The sequence below is a fragment of the Bos grunniens genome, chromosome 3, assembly GCF_055505025.1.
Source record: "Bos grunniens cultivar Pamir isolate PY7600 chromosome 3, Bosgru_T2T1.0, whole genome shotgun sequence".
Classification (NCBI taxonomy): domain Eukaryota; kingdom Metazoa; phylum Chordata; class Mammalia; order Artiodactyla; family Bovidae; genus Bos; species Bos grunniens.
In genome coordinates, this window is record NC_141167.1 from 107,129,367 (window position 1) to 107,143,570 (window position 14,204).

General features: G+C 50.2%; 2 protein-coding genes across 3 annotated transcripts; one reads left to right on the top strand and one right to left on the bottom strand.

Moving 5' to 3' along the window:
* Positions 1-1,663: 1,663 nt before the first annotated feature.
* On the top strand, positions 1,664-7,740 carry TMEM79 (transmembrane protein 79). The gene is made up of 4 exons (XM_086393327.1): positions 1,664-1,785; positions 2,581-3,383; positions 3,640-3,853; positions 6,754-7,740. The coding sequence occupies exons 2-4, from the start codon at positions 2,624-2,626 to the stop codon at positions 6,965-6,967; spliced, it is 1,188 nt and encodes a 395-aa protein (XP_086249453.1). The 5' UTR covers positions 1,664-1,785; positions 2,581-2,623; the 3' UTR covers positions 6,968-7,740.
* A 267-nt stretch (positions 7,741-8,007) lies between these two features.
* On the bottom strand, positions 8,008-10,880 carry GLMP (glycosylated lysosomal membrane protein). Of its 2 annotated transcripts, XM_086393325.1 has the most exons (6): positions 10,746-10,880; positions 10,036-10,293; positions 9,630-9,830; positions 9,287-9,505; positions 8,627-8,883; positions 8,008-8,513 (listed from the first exon to the last, which is right to left on the bottom strand). In XM_086393325.1, exons 1-6 carry the CDS (start codon positions 10,857-10,859, stop codon positions 8,348-8,350), a joined length of 1,215 nt encoding a protein of 404 aa, XP_086249451.1. In that variant the 5' UTR covers positions 10,860-10,880; the 3' UTR covers positions 8,008-8,347. The 2 variants fall into 2 exon arrangements, with proteins under 2 accessions (XP_086249451.1, XP_086249452.1); XM_086393326.1 differs by lacking the exon at positions 10,036-10,293.
* Positions 10,881-14,204: the final 3,324 nt, after the last annotated feature.

Genomic DNA, 14,204 nt, shown 5'->3' on the forward strand with positions numbered 1-14,204 from the left:
GCCTGCCAAATCTCGCGATAGCGGCTGCAGGTGGCGGGCCAGTGGCCTGCTGCTACCAAATCTCGCGAAACTCTTTTTCCCTCCCAGGAAGTTGCCAGAACTAACTCTGGGCAGCCTCGCCTCTTTTCGGCTTCGGTGAGCCCTTGCGAAAAACTTTATTGACACAGCCTCCCGACAACCAGACAACAAGCAGTGGCCTCTGCGGTGAGGGTGCTGAGGCTAAGCTGGATCTGGGCAGATGGGCTCACAGCTAGGAGCATGACTTTGCTTTGACCGACAGTGGTCATTTGGCCCATCCGTTTGAGCCGAGCCTCTTTCAGATTACTGGATAGATTGATTCAAATTCTCCCTTTTTCCCTATTAAACAAAAAACGTGTATGTGAAAAATTTCTTGGACAGTCAAGCATGACATAAGAGAAAGTACATCCAATACAGAACTTCTGTACCTGGGCCCTTCAGTTCCCCTACCCCAACTCAAAGATTTCCATTTGCTGTTAATCTCCAACCAGCCCAGCAAACATTTATTGAACCCCTGCCGTCTTCCAGCCACAGTTCTGGGTTCTGGAGACGCAGGCATGAGCAACTCAGACACTGCCCCTCCCCCCATAAAGCTCAAATGGCTTTAGGGGAAAAGATCCACAGGAATGAGAAGCAACATTGTTGCTTATGTTTGCATGTGCCTTATGTTTCTGCCCGCCTGGTCTTTCCATGGGAAAGATCACCTTGGATTCCTATTGCTTTCTTAATCTTGCTGCTGCTGCTGCTAAGTCGCTTCAGTCGTGTCCAACTCTGTGCGACCCCATAGATGGCAGCCCACCAGGCTCCGCAGTCCCTGGGATTCTCCAGGCAAGAACACTGGAGTGGGTTGCCATTTCCTTCTCCACTGCATGAAAGTGAAAAGTGAAAGTGAAGTCGCTCAGTCCTATCTGACTCTTCAAGACCCCATGGACTGTAGCCTACCAGGCTCCTCCGTCCATGGGATTTTCCAGGCAAGAGTACTGGAGTGGGTTGCCATTGCCTTCTCTGTTCTTAACCTTAAACCTAACCTAAAAAGCAAAGTGTTCAGTGGACCCATGTACACGCTGTAGTGGGAACATAAATTCCCTTTTTGGACATCAGCTGACCTTTCTGTCCTGAAACAACCTGTCTTTCCCACTCATTGGCCCTTCACTTGCTGTTCCTCTGTCTGGAACACTTATTCTCCAGATTTCCCATCAGGTCACAGCTCAACGATCACTTTGGCAAAGAGGTGTCTCCCTATTGATATTGTCATGTTGGTTTAGTTGCTGGGCTTCTTGATTATCTGTTACCCCAATAGAGCCAGGTTTTAAGCACAGAGACTTTGCCTGTCATCTTGTTCTTTCCTGTGTCTGTCCCTAGAATAGTGCCTAACTAATAATAGGTGCCCAGTAAATGCTGAATGAATAAGGGTAGTAATTCTACTTCTTTTGGGGTATCCCAATCTATTTCAAGAGCCCTTTTATGCAGAAACCCACTCTGCCCCCTTTGCTTTCCTGTGCTGGGAGTTCCTACACATCCCATGTTCCCAGAACACACACCTCTAGGCTCAGAAAGCATGACGTCCTCCTTTAATGCTTTTTTTGTCGGCAGATTCAGCAGGGCGGGGCCTTCCCCTTTAAACTGGGCCCCACCTGCTCTGGTCAGACAGGTTTGGAGACACAGGTAAAGGGAGGGAGACCGAAAGGAATACTTGCAGAGCCAGCAGAAGAGCTGGGCAGCTCCTTCCTGGACGCTGGGGACCCTCTACCTCTCTCCAGATGGAAAGTAAGAGGGTGTCATGGGTCCACACAGTAGGGGGTAGGAGGTCCTTGGGGAGGTAAAGAGAGGGAAATCAGCCCCATCCAGAAGCAGTGAGATGGAGGACAGCAGGGAGGGGACAAAGATCAGAGAGGAGGCATGGGAAACAACCTTCATTAGACTTAGAGGTCAGAATGGATCCACCCGGGCCCTCCAGAGACGTAGGGGGTGGGTTACTGAGAAGTTTGGAAACAGACCAAGTATCCAGATTGGAGACAAAAGACCAGGGTGCACTGCCACTGCCAGCTCCTTGGGACAGATCTCTTGGTAAATCATGGGTGTCAGCTGCCAGGAAAGTTCCAGCTGGGGATCTGCATGGGAAGGGGAGGTGTGGAGGAGAAGGGGCAGCTTCTCTGTTCACAAGCTCCTTCATGGGAAGAAAGCCCTTGGCAAAATTCTAAATATCTCCCTTTCCTCCTATTCCTGTGTTAGGGTGGCCATGACCCCAGGGGTTTTGGTGGAGTGGGTAGAAGGCGTGGGTAGAGGCTGGCTGAGGCCATAGCTGCCAGGGCCTGTGCCCCCTGACTCACCCTCTCCTGCTGAATAGCATTTGATGTCGAAAGGGTGCCTCCATTTCAGCTGCTCACTTCTCTCCTGCCTCCCACTGTTTGAACACCTTCCTCCAGATCAGGTTCTCTCTAAGATCCCAGAAGGGGCTAAAGCCTGTGAGGCCAGCTGCCCTGGAGAGTTGCAGTTCTATCAACCCCTCCTAAGGGCCAGAGGATGGCAGCTTCTGACAGAACTTAACTCTGCTCCCTCCAGGGTGACATGACTTTGTGATAGACTTCAGAAGTCAGGTCCCAGGATGACAGAACCCGAGACCCTGGCCCTGCTGGAAGTGAAGGGGCCTGAGACCCTGGAGAAGAGCCCACCCCAGGCCTTGGTCCCCAATGGCCGGAAGCTGGAAGGGGAAGATGAGGTTGAGTCCCTTGGAGCTGAGTCCTCTAGAGTGGGGTCTTCAGCTGAGTCTCCCACAGCCAGAGAGGGGACCGAGGATGGTCTAGACAGCACAGTAAGTGAGGCTGCCACTTTGCCTTGGGGAACTGGCCCCCAGCCCAGTGCCCCGTTCCCAGATCCCCCGGGCTGGAGGAACATTGAGCCTGAGCCCCCCGAGTCAGAGCCACCCACCAAACTAGAGGAGTTGCCTGAAGATGAAGCCAGCTGGCTGCCCGAGAAGGCAGCCCGGGCCTTCGTGCCCATCGACCTACAGTGCATTGAGCGGCGGCCCCAGGAGGACCTCGTTGTGTGCTGTGAGGCCAGTGAGGGCGAGCACCGCCGGACCTTCCTGCCTCCCCGGGCCACCCACCCTGAGCCCCCGGAGTGCAAGTGGGCCGAAGCAGTGGTGAAGCCGCCTGGCCACTCCTGTGGGGGCTGTGGGGGCTGTGGAGGCCGAGAGGCGCTGAGGGCCGTGGCCTCAGTGGGAGCCGCCCTCATCCTCTTCCCCTGCCTGCTCTACGGGGCGTACGCCTTCCTGCCCTTCGATGCCCCACGCCTGCCGACCATGAGTTCCCGCCTCATCTACACCTTGCGCTGTGGGGTCTTTGCCACCTTCCCCATTGTACTGGGTGAGCCTGGGCCCTGTGGGTAGGGAGGGGGCATCTGGGAGTTGGGCTGGAGGGTAGGGCCTGCCTGACTTGGAGAGCAGGAAAGTTTCCATCACTAGACCTGGACCCTCAGGGCCTCCCACACCCTGTCACCCTGTGTGCCCACCTCCACTCAGGACCACCTCAGCCCCACCCAGGGTGCAGAGCCCATGCCCATGCTACAGACTCTGCCGCCTGCTTCCTCACCTGATCCTGTGTGTTCTCCAACCCCACCCAGGGATCCTGGTGTACGGGCTGAGCCTGCTGTGCTTTTCTGCCCTTCGGCCCTTTGGGGAGCCACGGCGGGAGGTGGAGATCCACCGGCGATATGTGGCCCAGTCGGTCCAGCTCTTCATCCTCTACTTCTTCAACCTGGCCGTGCTTTCCACCTACCTGCCTCAAGATGCCCTCAAACTGCTCCCTCTACTCACTGGTCTCTTTGCCATCTCCCGGTGAGCTGGGGCTGGGGGTGGGGCACAAGGGGAAGTAGTGGTGCTTAAGGGACCTGGGCATCCGAATGTCTGGAGAGCCGGGGAGATTCTGGATTCTGAATCAGCCCAAATGTGCACCCTGGAAAGTTGAGTCCACTTTTTGCCTTGCACTTTACCTCACCTGGCAGCTCCTATGTCTTTCGTAAGACACATATATCAACCTAGAACGGGAAGGGAAGGGCTTTCGGGTGTCACCTAGACCAACTTCCCACCCATTGCAACCACTCCTCTATGACACTCTGGTCGGGTGGCCATTGGCTGAACATTGGTTGAACATCCCCTGTGACCAAATGCTTTGTTCTTTGTAAGGCAGTCTTATTTATCAAAAGTCCTAGTTTTTATAAAGTTCTCTTTATTGTGCTGAAAACTTCTGCCCTGATTCTAACCTCTGGAATTTTCTAGTCAATTCAGATCTTTGACAATAGCTCTCAATTCTGACTCCCAACAGTCTACTCTCCCAGTGCTTACTTTGCTAAATGGTCCTGGTCCCTTCTCTAGCCTGTCTCTTTCCATCTAGGCAGGAAATTCTGCTTGTCAAATGGGAGGGGGTGGGGGCTGGTCATGGGATTGTCCTGTTCATCCAAACTGAGGGCACATAGGTCTCATAGCAGCCTCATTACTCTTTCATTTAGAATTTGAAGATCCTTAGGGGTATTTTCATGTAAACTATGTTAACCCAGAAAGGTACCCTTGAATTTTTGAAGTCTTTCAGAAAGGCAGATCTTTCCATTTCTTCCCCCTAATACATTTCCTTTTGTTATTTTCCTTTTAAAAATATTTTATCATATTTATTTACTTATGGCTGTGCTGGGTCTTTGTTTCTGAGCAAGGGCTTTCTCTAGCTGCAGCGTGTGGGCTTGTTTCGGAGCACAGGCTCAAAGCACGCGAGCTTCAGTGGTTGCAGCATGCGGGCTCAGCGACTGGGGCTCGCAGGCTCCAGGGCCGGGGCTCAGTAGTTGTGGCACAGGGGCTTAGGGGTCCCACAGCATGTAGGACCATGCTTCAGCATCCTGGAGCAGGGATCGAACCTGTGTCCCCTGCACTGGCAGGTGGGTCCTTAAACCACCAGACCACTAGGGAAGTCCCGTTATTTTCCATACAGGATTCCAGGTGGCTTTAACTGCTAAAGCATTCTTCCTATTAAGCTAACATCTGTCTTCCTGTCCCTTCTAAGTGTAGTCTAATGGTCATCTGTCCTGCCAGTCTCCTGACCGTCATGCAGCCGTGCGTGCTCTTCCAGAAGATGTTTTCCAAGATAAATATGTTCCTGCTCATGTAACTCAACCTCCCATCTCCTTCTCAGGGAACACTGATCTCAGATAAGAAGTTGGTTTAATTTGGTTTAAGCAGCAAGAATCATCAGGGAGCTAAAGGACCAGCGGTTGTCTGGTCCATCTTACCCATTTTACAGAGAGAAAATGACTATGAGAGGAAGTAACTACAGATTGGGGGAGAAGAGTTGCATAGGTCTGTCAGCAGCAGAGGCAGGACTAGAACCCCAGTCCCTTCCCTCTCTCATCCAGGGTCCTTCTTTATGGGCAAGTTACTGGCAGCATGTACTCTTCCCTCTATTACAGGTAAAAATATAGGGGCATCTCAATTTTGTAATAGATGGTCCTTCGTAAGTTAAGAGGAAACCGCTGCCCTCCTCCCACTGAGGGGTGTGTATTTTTGAATGGATCTTCCAAAAGGGGAAATTTAGTTGTGCCTGATTCATCCCTCTGGGCTTCAAGCTCTCTTGAAGCTGGCTTCCTTAGTCTCTTCTTTCCCTCAGCCCCTCTAAAATGGCAGGAGAGAGGCTGATGAACAGGCATGGGTTCAAATCATGGTTTTACTGTTTCCCCAATATGTGACATTGGACCCGTCTTAACCTTTTGGAATCTTAGTTTCTCCATCTATAAAAGGGGAAATAAACACAATGGAATGTACTGTAGCTGCGAAATAATGAAGCTCTTTATATACTGATACGACACAATTGCTTCTCAGGTGGGTCAGTGGTAAAGAATCCACCTGCCAATGCAGGAGATGTGGGTTCAGTCCCTGGGTTGGAAAGATCCCCTGGAGTAGGAAATGGCAACCCACTCCAGTATTCTTACCTGGAAAGTTCCATGTACAGAGGAGGAGCCTGGTGGGCTACAGCCCATGGAGTCTCAAGGAGTCGGACACAACTGAGCAATGGATCACACACACACACACAATGACATAATCTCCAAGATGCATTAAATGGGGGGAAAAAGTCAATGTGCAGAATAGTCTCTATAGTATGCTCAGTTCAGTTCAGTTCAGTCGCTCAGTCATGTCCGACTCTGTGACCCCAATGGAATAGTATGCTCCCAAACCTCAAAAAAAAAAAAAAAAAAAAAAAGAGGCAGGGGAGGAAAACATAAATTTTCTTGCTTATATACACAGAAAACTTCACGATGTACAAGAAACCATAATAACGGATGATGTCTGGGGTGGGAGTAGAATAGAGGTGAGGAGGTGAAGGAAGAGAACAGAGTATCTGGGAATCAGTAAAGGAAGACGTTTTACTATATTCACTGGTGCCTTTGAATTTTGAACCGTGTAAATGTATATTGCCTACTCAAAACTTTTTAATTCAAATTTGAGAAGTATACAAAGAGGGAGGTGAATAATATACACGCTTCATAGAGATGTGAGGTCTAAATTAAATAGTGCCCCTCAAGTCATTAGTACCATGCCTGGCACATATGTCAGTGCATGAACACTGGTTGTTTTTAGAGGTATCAGTTGTGCCAACCAACCCCCATCTGCCTCCCTCACTTTCCACTCTCCGTATCATCAACCTGTTCGCTGGTGCACTTCCCTCAAGGAAAGCCCGACCTTTTCTCGCCTCCCAGGCTCATATACTGGCTGACCTTCGCTGTGGGCCGCTCCTTCCGAGGCTTTGGCTACGGCCTGACGTTCCTGCCTCTGCTGTCCATGCTGCTGTGGAACTTCTACTACATGTTCGTGGTGGAGCCCGAACGCATGCTCACTGCCTCCGAGAGCCGCCTGGACTACCCTGACCACGCCCGCTCTGCCTCAGACTACAGGCCCCGCTCCCGGGGCTGAGCTGCCCCACCCGCTTTGTCCCTGGGTGGGATGAACCTACCTACTGCCCCGACAGGGGTGCCATCCAATCAGAGTGTGGGGTGCTCCCCTTCATCTTAGGAGCCTGGGACAATTATGTGGGAGGGACCTAAACAGTCTTTCAGGGAAAGAGGTGGACAGCCATGTTCCTGTCCCATGCTGAGGACACGGGATCAGGGGCAGAGGCATGGTTCCTTTCTTAGCAGCCTCTGACTGCTGCCACCAGGGCCCACAGAGACTGGACTCTGCTCCCCACTCTGCAGCCTCCTGCCTGAGGCAGCCGGCAGGGCATAGCCAAAACTCTGACCGTTTCTGTGCTGGGTGTCTGAGCAGAGGGCCTCCAAGAGACTGGAAACATTGCCTATGCCTTAGGTGAAGGCTGGGCATCAGATCAAATAGGACTTTCCTGTTTGGTGAAAACCCTTCTGGGGACCTGGGTTCAGGACCGTCCATGACTGGCCTTCATAGGCCCTTTAGCCTCAGCCAAGTCAGTTGCAGCTGCTCCAGCCCAGAGTGGCTGACTCCTCTCTTCCAACCCTTTAGGTCCCTGTAACTTTGCACCTCCAAAGTGCCCAGTCATCTCTCTCCTGTGGGAAGAGGAGCAGACAGGGAAACCTGCTTCCTAAGAGGTGTGTGTGTGTGTGTGTATGTGCGTGCATGCCCACACGTGTGGTGGCTGGGAGTGGTTGGAAGGCATGGTGGTTGATGTTAACCCCGTCTGAATGTGTATATAATAATAAACGATTAATACCACAGACTTTCTTGGCTCTTCTGTCGGGTTTGCCCCTCAACCTCAAGTGTCCCTTCCTTGTTTGATTCAAACTGCACCAGAAACCTCCCAGCTCTACATATTGAAGAGTGGCTGGCAGGAGCCTGGTCCCATGGCAAGGGAGAGAACTAGGCCTGATGAGGAAATGAGGCTTCAAAAAGAACTTGCCTTCTACGCCCCTCCTCCAGCCCTCTCATTCCCTGGAACCAGGTCCAAACCTGCCCAACAACGCATCACATTGAGAGACAAGCCCTGTGGGAAAAAAACTAGTCTATTTCATGCCTTCCAGGGCACCAAACAGTCAGAAGGCCTCTCTCATTTAGGCCTGTGAGTCCCATTCAAGGGAAACGGGATGGTGGAGCAACGGGGAGGCCACACGGAGGGGACCCTCCCTCTAGCAATCATTCTGTGTCTGGTCCCTCCTCAGAGTTGGAAGGAAGCCCCACCTGGGTCCCCCAGGAAGTTGAGGCTGATCTGAGGTTCTACCAAAAAGGAAGATACGGAAGAGGAGGAGCTGGCTGGGAATACTGACCCTCAAACCTGCAGACCAGCAAGGCAGGTCCAGTAATGTCCTTTCCTCTAGAGAGCAGGCCTCAATTTATGGACTGGTATTCAGAGTCCCGCTTGTGGCCCAGCAGCAGAAGCAGGCCTCCTGCCAGCAGCATGAGTGCTGGAGCACCTAGGGCCACTGCCATGATGCCTAGGACTAGTGGGGACAAGGCATCCACTGGAGGGGTGCCCACACCCAGGAGCACGGACCTAGAGCAAGCAGAGTGAGAAAGAGAGGGAGTCAGGCTTAGGAGGGAAGGCCGAGAGGCCCAGCCTTCCTCCACTGCAACCTCCCAAACCCAGGCCCAGGCCTTGACTCTCACCAGCTGAGGTAGTGTTGGTCCCAGTAGCCAGGGCCTGTGGAAGCCCCAAATGTCAGATTGAAGGCACAGGAGTGGTCCTGGGTCTTAAAGAAGGCTCGGACAATGGGTGACTGGGGGAGAAGGTATGCCAAGGTGGGCTGAAGCGGGGAAGATTGGCAGGGCATGGCTGAGTCCCGGCTGCCCCGCTTCTGGGAGAAAGCCACTGGTCGCCACTGCATGAAGCCTGATGGGAGGGAGCCCCATAGCAGCTGGTCCAGCTGAGGAGAAACGCAAACACACAGGTTGAGGAAGACAAAAGATGCTTGGCCCTTCTGTTCCCCTGCCCTTTCACAGCCTCCCTCTGTCATGAGCGGTCCTGAATCCTAGGCCTGGTTCTAGAACTCGCAGCTGGGTGGCACGGAGTCCTTTCCCAGTCTCAACACTCAGCAAGCCTGCACCAGCTCCCCACTCTGGGACCCCAGGCCCTTGCACATCCCACCAGTCAGAGCAAGAGTCACACTGCACCGCCTTTCCTCTGGGCTAAATGCATTAGCATAGCATTCAGCACTTAAAGGAACTGAATGAAGTATTGCTAAATAGTAAATTGTTGAATGATTCTGAGGTCCTGATAGAGTCCCCCTTCACACGCCCACCTGTCTGCTTTTCTGCTGGAAGCCTCACCTGGAACACAGCAGGGGCATACTCGTCATCGATGGAGTGCTGCTCCTGCATTGAGGGGCAGCCAGGACCCTGGCCCAAGGTGGCTACCTCCAGCCCAAACAGGGAGCGGTTTCCCCGGGGAGAGGCCCCAACCAGGGCCACGTCTAGCTGGCAGGTGTCCGCCGAGTGCAGGAGGCGAGGGGGTTGGGCTGGTCGGCCAGATGTGGAGAAGGCCTGGACCTAAGATGGAAGAGGCATGGGAGAGGTGGGAAGCAGGTGTATGCACATGTTTGAAGGCGACCCCTATCATTAACTCCCACCCTCATAAACCAGCCTTTCGAGTTCAAATTCCCTATATCCTTACCCTGAAGGCCAGGCTGCCATTGGTAAAAGCCCCAGTGGGGTCGCGAATGGGATGGCCTCGAAATGTGGCGCTGAGGGTGGCAGGATCCAGTGAGTCAGTGATGTTGTTCCAGGAGAAATTGGCCAAGGAGTACGGGGGATATGATTTTCCCAGAGGCCTTGAGGCCGCATCAGACATGTTGGTGCTGTCAAACTCAAACAGCTGTGGGGGGAGAGGGGAAGGGGTGGGGAGGGACAAGGTTTGCCCGAGTCCACCTTTCTCCTGAATCACGACCCCGCACTCACTGGCCCCACCCCAGGCTCTCACACACGACTCTACTTCACCTACTCCCAGTCTTCAATTTCTCCCTCTAGAATGAACCCTCTCCTCTGCACTCTTCCCCTCGGATCTCCCCCAACCTCCTCACCCTGGTAAAGACAAGGGCAGAAGAAAATTGGATGCTCTCCTCGGGGAGCACCATCAGGCCCCCGTCAGGATCAGAGGAGAGCAGGAGGCTCCAGTTGACACTCAGGGTGCTGTTGGGGGTGTTGGTGGCCACCAAGAGCACTGCTGGGGGACCCAGGCTGCTCCACACATAGTGCAGCGTGGAATTGGTGCCCACTGCCCGAATGTGAAGCAGGTTCTGGGAAAAGTCCAGCCCGTTAGAGATGACCTTCAGAGACACCTGGAACAAGGAGTAGAAGCTGGTCAGGGGAACAGGGTCAGGGAGAGACACAGGACAAAGATGTCTGGGGATGAGAGGGGGCTTGCAAAATGATGGGGAAAGAGTGCAAGAGGAATGTTTGTGGGAGCTAAGAGAACCTCACTGTCAAGGGCAGACATGGGTTGGAGGAGAGGCAGGGAGAGCCCAAACTGCCCTAACCCTGGTGGAGAGATCAGGGCACATGGCTGAGAGGAAGGAAAAAATCCAACACTTGCTTGGACCTGGCTGACTCAGGGCTAAGTCAGGGTCCAGATTCTACCACATCCGTCCTACTCCATAATCCTGTACCGTGACCCACGGCTGCCCCGACTCGTCAATGCAAGCACCTTTCATCCCCACCCTTCCGTTGTCCTAGATTCCAACCACCCTTCAAGGCAGCATATGCTGAAACACCTATTGCTGTAGCCCCTCACCTGGCGGGTCTCCTCCCCTAGCAGGCCAAGTGGAGCTGCCATCAGTAGACTCAGGAGCACGGGGCTGAGGGCACAGAACCCCCAACCCCGGCTAGGCTTTTCATAGCCGCTCATGTGGTCCCAACTTCAGAGGGCGGAAGAGACGCTGGAGTCATGTGACTCACAGATTCAGCTGATCTCTTAAAAGGGCGGGGCCGTCACAACAGTTCTTAAAGAGTCCGCCTCCCTTCCGTATTTGAATTAAGAATGGAATCAGAAAGGTTAGGAGTTTGTCATCCCCAACTGAGCTAGCAAGTGAGCTATCTCAGACTAGATTTGCAGACACACTCCTAACCTCTCCTACCCAACTGGTTCCACTAAAGTTACCTACAAGGGGGCATGATATCTGGATTCAAACATCCAAATGGAATCTACAGAACGACTGTGGCAGGGAAGGCGCAGAGAATTTGAAAGAATTCAGTGAGGGAATAGCACACCTCAGAGGGTTCTTTCTGTCAATTATTAGTAATTATTGAGCCCCTGGCTATGCAGGTTCTTGTCTTGGAAGAGAGCTCACAATTTTACTGTGGAGAAAAGAAACCTCAGAAAACAAGACATGAAAGTGATACATAATTGTCATAGAACCGAATATATAACTCAGTGCATGCCTGGCTGAATGAATGCACTTCTGGTTTTTGTTCCTTAATCCTAGTCATTTTAGCTAAAAAAAATGCATATGGTACAGTATTTATAAAGTACCAGAAGATATCAGCAACCTGGGTCCTTCCTTGAGACAACCATTATTACCAGTTTCTTATGTGTCCTTCCTAAAATATTCTATGCGTGCTCATGTTTATGTATTCTTTTTTTGGCCACACCACATGGCATGTGGGATCTCAGTTCCCCAACTAGGGATTGAATCCATGCCCTGCAGTGGAAGCAGTCTTAACCACTGGACTGCATATATACATACATACTTAATAATACTATATACATATATGTGTGTAATAGGATACCATGGAATCCACTGTCTAGAAATTTTTTTCACATATATTGAGGACTATTCTGTATCTCTCCAGTCTTTCATTGCAGGGGGGATATTCCACGGATATACTTAGAACCTTGATAGTATCCAACATTTTGCTACAGGCAAAAAACACTGAAAAGAATATCCCTGTATGATCAGCATTTCATATATTTGTAACCAAATCTTTAAGATTAATACTCAGCAGAATTGCCTCAAGTTGCCTTCTATGAAGTTCAATTGATAACACCATGTTTGAGGGCCCATTTCCCCCACACTCTGATGAGTGCTTACCAAACAATTTGTATTTCCCAATGAATAAAATCAAACACTTCTCCACGTTTTATTAGTCATTTATTTTTGCTTCCCTGGAGCTATTTATACCTTTTGCCTATTTTTCTGAGTCCCTATCACTCATTCATTTATTGCCACACAGCACAAGATCTTAAGTTCCCTGACCCATGATGGAACCTGCACCTTTGGCAGTGAAAGCATGGAGTCCCAAGGAGTGCCAGGGAATTCCCCTGATATGTAAGCATATAGTTTAAAATGTACTTGTGGCTGTGCTGGGCCTTTGTTGCTGTGTGTGGGCTTCAGGAGTTGTGGTGCTCAGGCTTGGTTGCCCCAAGACATGTGGAATGTTCCCAGACCAGGGAACTCATGTCTCCTGCACTGGCAGGCAAATTATTAACCACTGGACCATCAGGGAAATCCTGATGAACGTATTTTTAAATCTCATGTTTTTTTTCTAGTGCTCTTATATTTAAATCTTTCAGTTGCCAGAAACTAATTTTGCTGTAAGAAACAAAGAAAGGATCCAATTTCATTTTTTCCCCTCTGATGGCTAGTCTAGGATAAACTCAAGTTTCCTGAAAATTTTCATTTTTTTTCTGACCATGCTACCCAAAGCAATCTATTTAGATTTAATGTGATCCTTATCAAATTACCCATGACATTTCTCACAGGAACTAGAACAAACTCTAAAATTTATATGGAACCATAAAAGACCCAGACCTGCCAAAGCAATCCTTAGGGAAAAGAACAAAGCAGGAGGCATAACCCTCCTAGACATCAGACAACACTACGAAGCTACAGTAATCAAAACAGCTTGATGCCGGCACAAAGACAGACATATGAATCAATGGAACAAAACAGAGTCCAGAAGTAAACACATAACACCTATGGACAACTCATCTTTGACAAAAAAACAAGAATATAGAATGAAGCAAAGTATCTTCAGCAAGCTGTGTTGGAAAAGCTGGACAGTCTCACGTAAATCAAAGAAGGTAGAACACACCTCACACCATACACAAAGTGAAAGTCACTCAGTTGTGTCTGACTCTTTGAGAGCCCATAGACTATACAATCCACGGAATTCTCCAGGCCAGAATACTGGAGTAGCCTTTCCCTTCTCTAGGGGATCTTCCAACCCAGGGACTGAACCCAGGTCTCCCGCATGGCAGGCAGATTCTTTACCAGCTGAGCCACAAAAAGAACTCAAATGACTTACAGACAAACATATGTATGTGAAAATCACTTAGTCCTGTCTGACTTTCTGTGACCCCAAGGACTGTACCAGGGCTTCTCCGTCCATGGAATTTTCCAGGCAAAAATACTGCAGTGGGTTGCCATTTCCTTCTCCAGGGGATCTCCCCAACCCAGCGATTGAACCCAGGTCTCCTGCATTGCAGGCAGACTCTTTACCATCTGAGTCACTAGGGAGGTGACAATTTTAAGACATCATAAATCTCCTAAAAGAGAACACATGCAAAACATTCTGACACAAATCATACGGATGGTTTCTTAGGGTAGTCTCCCAAGACAACAGAAATAAAAGCAAAAATAAACAAATGGGACCTAATCAAACTTACAAGCTTCTATACAGCAAAGAAAACCAGAAACAAAACTAAAAGACAACCTATGTACTGGAAGATATTTGCAAATGATGTGACTGACAAGGGATTAATTTCCAAAATATACAAACAGGTAATACAATTCCACTGCAAGAAAAAAAAACCCAACTGAAACATGGGCAGAATACCTAAACAGACGTGTCTCCAAAGAAAACATACAAATGGCCAATAGGCAGATGAAAAGATGCTCATCACACTGTTAAAGAAATGCAAATCAAAACTAGATTAAATCAACTATACTCCAATAAAAATTATAGACTATGAGCTTATATATATACACACACACACCAGTCACCATGGCCATGTCACACCAAAAATGTCTACAAAGGGACTTCCCTGGTGTGGTCCAGTGGTTAAGAATCTGTGCTTCCACTGCAGAGGGTGTGGACATGATCCCTGGCCAGAGAGGCTAGGACCTGCATGCTGTGTTGCACATCCAAAAAAGAAAAAGAAAAAATCCCAAAATGACACAAATGAACATACTCATGAAACAGAAACAGACTCACAGACATACAGAACAGACTTAGGGTTGTTAGGGATGGA